The 11,177-nt window shown below is 35.2% G+C and overlaps 1 protein-coding gene across 2 annotated transcripts in view; it reads left to right on the top strand.

Moving 5' to 3' along the window:
- Positions 1-9,248: 9,248 nt before the first annotated feature.
- Positions 9,249-11,177, top strand: part of SNTG1 (syntrophin gamma 1) — a gene marked incomplete at both ends in the record, with an annotated part of 354,349 nt that continues 352,420 nt past the window's right edge. For both annotated transcript variants that reach the window (XM_080802473.1, XM_080802472.1), the window contains one exon: positions 9,249-9,275. In XM_080802473.1, coding sequence (XP_080658599.1) covers positions 9,249-9,275 — 27 coding nt within the window. The remainder of the gene's footprint in view (positions 9,276-11,177) is intronic.

The raw sequence follows: 11,177 nt of genomic DNA, 5'->3' as shown, positions 1-11,177 counted from the left end.
TTTTTGTTTTATCAGACTCATGCCAAATGAGACATTTTGAAGTTTTATATGCAGCATGCATGAATTTGGCTGTATTTGTCTAATTTTCTTTCCCTGTTTGGGTTATAAAGATGAGCTTAAATCAACAGGAATTGGTGCTATTTTCAGCACAGTTGAAGACAATAATTTGTGTTAATTTTTGAGTACTAGAACCATAAGAGACAAGACCTCTGGACAGTAGCCAAGTCCGTTGGTCCATGCCATTTAAGTAGTATACTCTGTAAGTGCTCAAGAAATATTCATCTTCACCTTCTCTTTTCTTGGGCAGATTCATCTTCATCTTCTCTTTTCTTGGGCAGGGACCATGCTTTCATCACTTGTTGGGGCACTTATGTAATACTAGTAGAAATTGGTTTCCTTAGGCTAGGACTTTTCCATGCAGTGTGGCTTATCACTGAGCTGATCATGGGGATTCTAAATGGATCATGAATAAGGTAGGTCACATTTAAATATTGTGATCTGTAATTTTATCATTTTTAATTTTATCATTATTCACCCAAGCTATTAATGCATTGTTATTCTCGTCATATTTTAAGTGATGAGATTTTCTATTAACCATATTTTAAGAAACTAATTTCCATAAAGTCTATGTTTTTTTTTCACTACTGCAACTGTACTGGGTACTAAAATCAACAAACCATTTTTTTTCTTATCCCTGGTTATGAAGATGAGAATATTTGGAAATTATACATTTGTTTTTGCATTATATCTTAATACAAATAATTCATTTAAAGCAATTATACAAAGAAAGCCTTAAAAATCTCAGATGTGAATAGGGAAAAGTAGTATTGAGATGATGAATGTGTCTCTAGAAAAATTTTTGTTGTTGTTGTTTTCTGAGGAAAAGATTAAGTTTGAAATTTCCAACTAAGATGTCATTATTTTGTTAATGGACCACTGAAAAATGAAATTCTTTTCTCATAGTTTTTTTATAGTATAACAGAAACATCTGATATATAATATATTTTGAAAACCATGATATTGAACCTGCTTGTACTTATTAATTGTGCTTAATGGACTTTCAGAGATCCTTAGAGACATGTTTTATTAGTCAGTTATTGTCACAATAATTCTGCATAGTAAAATCATAAATCTCACTGGCATTCACTATTGTTTCAGTCAAGATCCTCCAGACAACAGAACCAGTTTGATACCTATATATCTGGAAACATACACTGAGATTAATTTCAAGGAATTGGCTCACACTATTATGGGAGCTGACAAGTCTGAAATCTAAAGGATAGACCAAAAACCTGGAAATGATGTAGGAATTGGTCCTGCAGTCTTGAAGCTGGTGTTCTTTATCCAAGAAATGTCTGAGTTTGCCTTCAAGGCCTTTCAATTATTTACCTGAGTCTCACCTGCATTATCTAGAAAAATTTCATTTACTTAAGGTCAACTGATTATAGATATTTGCCATATCTGCAAAATACCCCCACAGCAACTCTAGTGTTAAGTGTTCAATTACGTAACTGAGGACCAGGTTGAATAACTGGTCTGGCCAAGCTGGCACACAAAAACAGTCCACTCCTTGTCACCTTGACACCCAAACACATCTTCTTAACCTACTTAACCTCCAAATAGAAACCACAAAGTCATACTTCAAACAAAAAAAATGCAACTATTCTTCATAAAACCTAAAATACACTAATCATTTCCTTTCAAGGTAATAGAGTCCTTAAGTGATATTCACTCCTCTCCTTAGTGTGCTGTAATTTAAATACTGTAATATAAAAGTTTATATTATTAATAAATTATATGTTACATAAGAAGGGGATGAGAGAGAAGAAAACAAAAACATTTGATATACACATGTACTCTTACATATATACACATAAACATATTTATATGCATATATAATATATACAATCTAAATATATAGATTAATGTGTAATGTATAGTATATATTATATAATACACTATCCATGATATAAAAACACAAACATATTCATAACAAAATGAAGAAGAAATACATAACTGGAGTCTCATTTCTGTAACGGAACAACATGGTTGTAGCCCTTATTTATAGCTATTTTCTTCCACTATCCATTGTGTATTCGTTTGCCTCAGCAAGTACCTCAGCTGGTCATGGTTCATCATCTCATAGGGTAATCCAAACTTTCCTTCACAAAGGGTCTGACCCATGAGTAGTTGTGTTTTAATTGTTGTTTTTGTTTTGTTTTCATTTTTTAATGGTTTTCCATTGACTTTAATCACATGGTGTAGTAATACTAAGAGAAGCCCTAAGGTACCTCCTGCATTCCACACATAAGTCTCATTACTTTGTTGTAGAGTAGCAGTCCAATTTCCCTTTGAGATCAGGATCAGTCACCCCAGCTGGTAAAGTAACTCCTTCTTTGATACTGATTCAGTCATGAAGATCCTAGAGTGGCTAGGCAGCTGTCTTAGTTTCCAGTTTAATGGAATCATCGTGTCTCCTGCTGGAAATATTTCTCTCTTTGGAAAAAAGATCTCTAGACCAGCAGAACCTAAGTTTACAGGAATAGGAAGTAAACATTTTGCTAGTGGGTAATAGTGGGTAATAGTGGGTAGTGCCACTTTCATTTCCTCTTTTGATTCTTGGATCCATCGATCATTGGAATTGGAGAAGGAGCACCAAAAATATGATGCCATTTCAGAGCATGTGCAGCCTTCTGGAGAACCTTATCCTAGTCCTGCAAGATATTGCTAACTGACACTGTAACTAAGTCTTCTTAAGGCTGTTACACTTTTCTGTCAAGCCACCTGTTTCTGATGATGAGGTACATGGTAAGACCAGTAAATTCCATGACCTTGGGCCTATTCCTCACTTCATTAACTGTTAAGTGAGTTTCTTGATCAAAACTAGTGCTGTATGGAACACCATGACAATGGTTAAGGGATTCTATAAATTTGTGGATGGTAATTTTGGTAAAAGGATTGCATATAAGAAAGGCAAGTCTATTCAAAATATTTACTCTAGGAAGAACAAAACAGTACACATTCTAATATTGAAGTAGTCCATTGTAACCAAATTGTCATCAGGTAGCTGGCTAATCATCACAGGAAATGTTGCTACATTAGATTCAGCATTGATCTCTGTTGTTGGATGATTAGATATTGAGCAGTGACTAGCCAGTTTGATCTTGGGGAGTGGAAGTCCATGTTGCTGACCCATTAATATACTCTATCCTTGCCACAAATGTCACTTTGTTCATCTGTCCATTCACCACTGTCCGTTAATCACCTAAACTTATGAAAACCCACTGTCATTCTCAAGACTGTTTTTCTGCACTAGACAAATAGGTGGGTTGAATGGGAATGTAATGGGAATCATTACACCTCTGTATTCTTGAAGTTCTTGATGGTGGCACTAATATCCATAATCCCTGCAGAAATTCAGTACTGTTTTACTATTTGTCCTGGTAAAGACCATTCTAGGGGCTTCTACTTCTAGGCCTTTTCTTTCATAATAGCCCTCACTCCACAGAATAAGAAATAATGTGGAAATTCTACCAGTTGCTGGGAATGTCTACTTCAATTACATATTCTGGAGCTCTGGCAATAATCATAGGATGGGTTCGAGAGTCCCCTGAACTCACTGTGAGATGGGTCTGAGTTAAAGTTTCGCTTATCATCTAAACTTCAGAAGCCCCAGGGCTCACCGAGGGACCAGTGTGATGTTTTGAATCTCCTAGAATTAGTGCCATGTCAGTTAAGGACTAGTATCCAGTAGTCCCTGAAAAGTCTGATTAGTTTCTTTTCCTCAATGGATAGTTACCCTGGTGGAAGGCCATCTGTTTTATTTTGTTTTGTTTTGTTTTTCCTTTTAGGAAAGCTGGAGAGACATAAACAGGGTCCTTTTCCAAGGGAACCCACCCTTCCCCCATCCATGGGTTTCAGGTTTGGGAATTGATTGGAGGCCCATAACTGTTTTAGTGATTCAGGATAGACTATTCAGTGTCAGACCCATGAGAGACCAAGTGATACCCAGACAAGTAGGAGAACTCAGATTTATTTTATGCCAGTAGACCCAGATGAGCTCCTGCTTGAAGTTCTGGGCCCCAGGCAATGGGGTTATAGGGCTTTTATAGAGGTCTACAGGAAGTCAGGTTCCAAAGGCTATGCTGACTGCTGGTAGGTGGGTTTAACCTGGGGGAGTTGGGCTGCTTTAGGCGGGAACAGTAGTGCAGGGAGCCTGTGGTGGGAAGCTTGTTTACAGAAGCAGAAGCGGCTGGTTATCATCTTGCTCCCAGTAGGGCTCTGGTTATCTCTAGCTCATTGTTAGTAACTTTCCGTCTTCTGGGGCCTCCTGGCCTGGGCCTGCTCTGGCTAATTTTCCTCTTCAATAGGTTTCTGAGAGTCAGACTATTCTGATTACTGCTTTGAAGACTCTGTTGTCCATTATGGTAACCATACCCACTTTATCTTTGGTGATTAAGTGCTGCCACTCGGCCCTGCCACTCCAAGATCCAATTACTCCCTGCATTTAAGGATCCCAGTTCAGTGGCAGCACTTTTCACTGTAACTTCTAACTCACAGAGGTGGCCACAGAGTCTTTGATTCCTAGAACAAATCCTTGCCTCACAGTCATGGTAAAAGTTGTAACTGAGTAGGTTTCACATGATAAACTCACTCTGAAACCCCAACCTCCCTAAGCCTTTGGATCTCATCCTCTGCATAAACCAAGGCAGGTCTGGCATTTCTAACTCTCCTGTTGTGGGCCATGTTTTGGTCCGTGTTTTAGCCAATGAATCAAACAAACTGATAGATCCCTTCTAACCCCACTAGGTAAAACATTAAAGCCAGAATCTCTGCTTCATGGGGCCATGTCAGTAAATTTGACTTAATTCAACTTTATGTTCTTTCCACCATTATCCCATATTCTTTTTTTTTTTTTAAATCCCACATCCTTAGTATCTATTGCCACACATATTCCTCAGAATTCTGTCTGTATAAGTTGGGGAAAATATGGAATTCTTTTCACTGTAGCATACCTCTCCATGGGTCACACTTCAATTAGGAGTATTCAGTGATGATATTTTATGTATTTCTATAGCTATGTTAGTGTTTTCTTTCATGGTTGAAGTAGAGTCACTGGTGCCTTTAATCAGATTTAGAGAGCAAATTCTGGAAATCCCAGAACCAACTCAGGAAACTCCTTCTTAAGGTTCTATTCCTCTAAAATCACTCTTGGTTCCAAAATCTGTATCAGTCAGGACTCTCCAAAGAAACAATCAATTTGCATGTATGCACATAAACATTTATACATATACACAAACATAAATAATTATGTATGCATATGGAAAAACACAAATATATGTATGGAGAGAGACAGAGACAGAGAGGGAGACTTTAAGGCATTGGATATAATTGTGGTAGCAAAGCCTTCTTACTGATTGGATGAGGCTAATGCACATTATTGAGAATAATTTCCAATACTTAATGTAAGTCAACTGTAGGTGTTATCCACATTTACAAAGGTTTTTCAAAGCCGAACCTAGATCAGAGTTTGACTGAGTAACTAGGGACTATAGCATAGTCAATCTGACACATAAAGTTAACCATTACAAATACTAAGCCTTTATTTTATTCTAGAATCTGGAGGTTGGCTATAAGTCACTCTATTTAGCCAGGGATGTGAGGGTGACTCTGCTTTACCCTATGTTCTGTGGGTCATTTAAAAAAGTTTTGGTTTAGGTATGTCATTCTTTGCTCAGGCCAAGTGTATGGCAGCTTCTCGAGATGCAAGAAGTGCAAGAGAGCAGTGGAACCATGCAAGGCCTTTTAAGAAATCAACACATGGTCACTTCAGAATTGGTAGGAGCAAGTCACGTGGTCAAGTCTAAAGTCAGTGTATGGAGAAAATACTCCCTCCATGATAAATTTATGGCATGGAAGTGGGTGCCAAGAGAGATAGAGAATCTGGATCAATCATTCAATTTTCCACAGGTGTTTACATATTTCAGCTTATGGTTAATTACAGCCTTGACGTCTTTCATTGCATCTATAGAGAATCAAAAGTTATCAATATAACCTTCACTCAAATGGTAGTGTTCATCTAAAAGATATTCCTTTGCTGTGGTGTTTTATTTTTCGAGCCTTTTTTTGTTACTAACTCAGATATATTATTACTGACATATTTGTCATTTACTAAAAGCTTCCCCCAAATATGAATAATTTATTTCTGACATCATATGCTGTCAGAAAAATAGAAACATAAATATATAAATATATGGTTATATTTATATAAATATAAATGGAAATAGGCTAAAAGGATCAGAGAGAATTATACCTTTGTTTTCATTGGGAACAACACGTGAAAGTTTAGTGTAATTTTGCCTGGATAAATATTACTGGGTGCATCCTTACAACATGGGCTTTCCATATATATGTATACTTCCTTGCTCTATCAGCTGACCTTGATCTATCAGGATCTAAGTAAGTGGTTGAGTAAATAAATAAATAAATAAATAAAATGGGGCAAGAACAGGCACATCTTCTTTCCAATGTAATTTCAAATAATTCATGTAGACATTTCACCCTCAAGGAAACAAAGCATAACTTCCCACTCCTTAAGTATGAGCTGCTCATAGTGACTTCTAACCAAAGAGTAAAGTGTGGAGAGAGGGGAAAAGAAAGAGTAACTTACCAATGGGGAAACCTGATAATATCCTAGTCATGTGGTTACAGTCAGCTTCCACAGTGATAAGTCCTGTTGACAGGTGGACCACTGATACAATGTGGTGAAATGATTCCAATGCCTGTGGTATCCTCCCTAAATCTCTAGCTCTAGTATAATCATGAGAAAAACAGCAGAATAATCGCAATGTAAGTACATTCTACAAATTACTGATGAGTACTCCTGAAAACTCACTCATTTTAAAGAAACGAAGCCTGAGAAGCAGTCATAGCCAAAAAGAGCCGGAGACACGATGATTAAATATAATGTGTTGTCCTGGATCCTAGAGCAGAAAAAAGACAGGAGAAAAAAAAATGGAATCAAGTATGGATTTAATAATAATATAATAGCATTGATCCATCAATTTTAACAAATGTGCATACAAATGTAAGATGTTAATAATAGGGGAAAAAGGAATGTGGGGTATATGGGAAATCTCTGTGCTATTTTCACAATATTTATGTAAATCTAAAGCTGTTCTAACATAAAAGTTTATACAGAAAAGTCTCAAAATTTTTAAATGAAAGAACTGAACAGCTTTTACTCCAATTTTTAAATTTATAATCATTGAACATAGTTTTATTATAGTATGCAATTTATTCTTACCTAGTAACTAACTTGTTTCAAATCTCATAATAATATTTTTCTGAACAAACATTGATATTACTACCTAATATTTTGATGAAAGATATTGGAAGATTCAAGAAAAAGAAGGAAAATGTTAAAAATAGTAGAGGTGCAGGCATAATGTGTCATATTATTAATAATGTCTTAAAATGTATGAACTAATATTCAGCATATGAAACTAAACATGAGCTTATGTTTAGGCAGATGGTTAAATAACCTCATGTTTATTTCTCTAGTTGCTTTTTAGTAGCAGGAAATTGGTTCTAGATAGATAGACCATGTTTTTATATAATTAATAAATATTGAAATTGTACTTTTATAGTAAAGGCATAACTTTATATCAAAGTTGGGGATAAGCAGATATTTGTAGTTTTTTTCAACACAGTTTTAAGAGCAATTTTTAAAAATAATTGTTAAAACTAACAACCAATTTCTCATGGTTATCAAAAATTTAAGTAATTTAAATAGAGAGGGAGACAAACCATAAGAGACTCTTTAAGATAGAGAGCAAATTGAGGATTGATGGAGGGAAGTGTGGGGGGGAAGGGCTGAGTGGGTGATAGAGATGAAGGAGGGCACCTGTGATGAGCACTGGGCATTGTATGTAAGTGATGAATCACTAAATTCTACTCCTGAAACCAATATTACACAGTATGTTAACTAGCTAGAATTTAAATAATTGAAAAAAGAGATTACCATCAAAAAATAATCTAAAAAGAAAAAAGATTAAGTAATTTATATCATCAAATTATAATGCTTATCATCAAATTGCCTTTTATTTGTAAATGATTTGTTGCTACCTAGCTTTACTATAATCAGACTGCTTGTGCATTCCAGGTCCACAACCCTTAAAAGTTATTTAGGGAAAATACTCAATATATTATGCAGTATGTTCAGTTGACTATTGAAAACGGTCAGTCTCTTTTCTTTCAGGGTCAATAGCAATGATCCGTGAGAGCATAAGTGAACTTCCTGCTCTATTTCACCCACACTTACTAAGAAGAACAAAATAATTTACTGTAATAAATTATTAAACAATTTACTGTTCCAGACACTGAGAGGAGGGTTAATTTTGAGGAGTCCAGTCTTTTACTGTGGAATTCACCATACATTTCACTTAAAAGTCTCATTTACCTAAACTGTATTATATTTTGGCTCTATGTTTTTTCCATAGTGTCAGGGTATTAAATTTCTATGACCACTCTTGGTTTTATTATCATATAACCAAAATAAAATTCTCTAAAAGCATTAAAAATATGCATTTTATATGCATTTGAGTCTATGTTCACCATTTACATATTATAATGACCACAAAATGAATCTGTGTTAATATTTCATACATCGATTTATCTTAATATTATTCACTCTGATAAATAGCTTGTTTCCTTACATCATACTGTTTGTGAATAAAATTTTGTTTCAGAGAGAATTATTCATGCATGCAGCTTTTTAATTAAAAAGAGAAAGATTAGTCAACCTTTTTTCAAGAGATAACCACATGAAAGGCAACTTTTAATTACTCCTTTGAAGTTTCTGTCCCAGTTGCAAACTCAGGTTTCAAAACGAAAGCTGGGAATGCACAGAACACTTGAGAGAAGAGGTTTATCCTATCTCAGATCCTATCTGAATGCTCATCAGAGTGGAGAGGTGCATAGAAATGCACCCTCTGGGTCACACTGAGCCATTTACGGTGCACAAGGGCAGGAGTTAAGACTTCTTTCTTTTCCTTCTGCTCTTTTCATTGTACTCAGGGAATTCTTGTCCCTTACAGGTGGCCATAAACAGTTTGCCCAGAGTATCTGCTCCATAATTGCTTACGCTTTGCTTTATTAGTGTTTTCCATTCTTACACTCAATGCTGTGCTTGATGGCTTACCATTTCTCTGTCTTTTCAGACGACATCCTTTGAGGTGCCGTAGCACATGGATTTCAGGACTGCCTGTGAAGAGGTATGTTACATGGCTTTCTGCTTTTTGAATAAGGGAAACCTGTTATAAATGGGACACACTTAGCCCTCTTTTATATAAGGGGAACACTGCTTTTGGCAGAGGAATGGGTGACAGGTCCATTTCAAATCCAAGGTACGGTCTGTTTCTGCAAGTGCCTGGGGAAGCCTTGGATTTTCACTCTTCCTTAAGAATACTGGAGCATATTTGATGTGATTAAATTGCCCTTCTCCATAAACTATGCACTCACTACATGATTTCAGGTAGTAGAAGTGTTGGAAGTAATTCTTTTCACATAAATGGTTATAAATTAGAAGATATTGATGTCCTTTTCAGCACTAAAATTCTATGATTTTATGATTCCAATATTATTTAAGTATTTCAGTATTGTTTAAGTATATCACACATAGCAATTCAGATTCTCTGTAGAGCTATCTTCACACTTGGTGTGAATTAAAGTGATACATCGCTCTTTCTAGGATTTTAAAGGCCATTCAAGTGTGTAGTCAGTAGTGCATGGAGTTAGGCCCCGGGGATATAACCATTCTATTTTCGGAAAAAAACACTATTTTACTAAACATGCAACATTCAAAGCATTCTTTCATTCTTCAGGCCAAATGCAGTCACTCATAGGTTAAAATATTCCACATTTGCTTAAAAAGGTTTAAAATATTTTATTGTGTATATATAGATACCCCAAGAAAAACAACCATGACTAGATTACCTATGATACAGTTTAAAACAAACCAATAAACACTTGTTATTAACATTTGTGAAGATTGTTCTTTTAATGAGATGTCAAGTGTTGTTTCTTGCAAAAATATCTACTTTTAAAAAGTATTTGTCACAGTTGGTTCAAAGTTTAGAACAGAAGTAAGATCTTTCAGAAAGTTAATAAATAGTTTATATATATTTTTAAAATATTTAGTCATTTGAGAGATGTGCACACGTGGACATATGTGCACCCAAGGCCAGGGGTGTGGCGGCAGAGGGAGAAAATCTCAAGCTGACACCTGGTTGAGCTTGGAGCCTGATGTGAGACTGATCTCACCACCCATGAGATCAAAACCTGAGCCTAAGCCAGGAGTCATTTGCTTTAACTGACTGAGCTACCCAGGCACCCTGCTTTTATATTTTTAATACTTAAGCTTAAGCTTTTTGTTTTCCAGAAGATTTTCTCTATTCTAACACTTTTCAAATTATTTTATAGTTATTTATTTACAAACTTCTCTTACATGCTACACTAGATACAATAATGACAGTGTATAATTTACTTATCCTTTTAATTCAGCACCTATCAGTTCATACTTTTTAAAAATAATTTAATGCTTTAGAAACTTAAATTTAAAAACATACATTTTAATTCTGTGTCATTTCTAGTGTTAAATACACAGTCTCATACTCTTAATTTTGGATGTAATAAGTCTATTTCCATCACTGTGTTTGTTATCTTATGTTTTGGGTAGTAAAACACTCATTGTATGGATATTTGCATGAATGAAATACAATGAAAAACTTATGAGAGTCATGAGATCCTCAAGGCAGGATAGTGACCAAATACTATTTTAACACTTGGTTTACCTTGGACTCCAGAGGCTGACTTAAGATTGATTTTTCCAAATTTTTTTAAACAAAATTGTTTGATTCATTGATTTGGAATATATATATACACACACACACATATACTTGATATATATATATATATATATATATATATATATATATCAAGTATTATTTAAGGTTCAGATTTATTTTATTTTACAATGATAATATCGCTGTGATCATCTTACTGTTGCTTTCTGTAGAGAGAGGTTCTTGTTCTCTTGCAATGAGTCCTTTGATAATTTCCACCATTTTAGACTGTCCCCAGGGTGGAGTTAAGCTGTCTCAGAACTGCTCAGCAGC

The sequence above is a fragment of the Martes martes genome (assembly GCF_963455335.1).
Source record: "Martes martes genome assembly, chromosome: 4".
Classification (NCBI taxonomy): domain Eukaryota; kingdom Metazoa; phylum Chordata; class Mammalia; order Carnivora; family Mustelidae; genus Martes; species Martes martes.
This window is presented reverse-complemented; position numbering and strand designations above follow the sequence as displayed.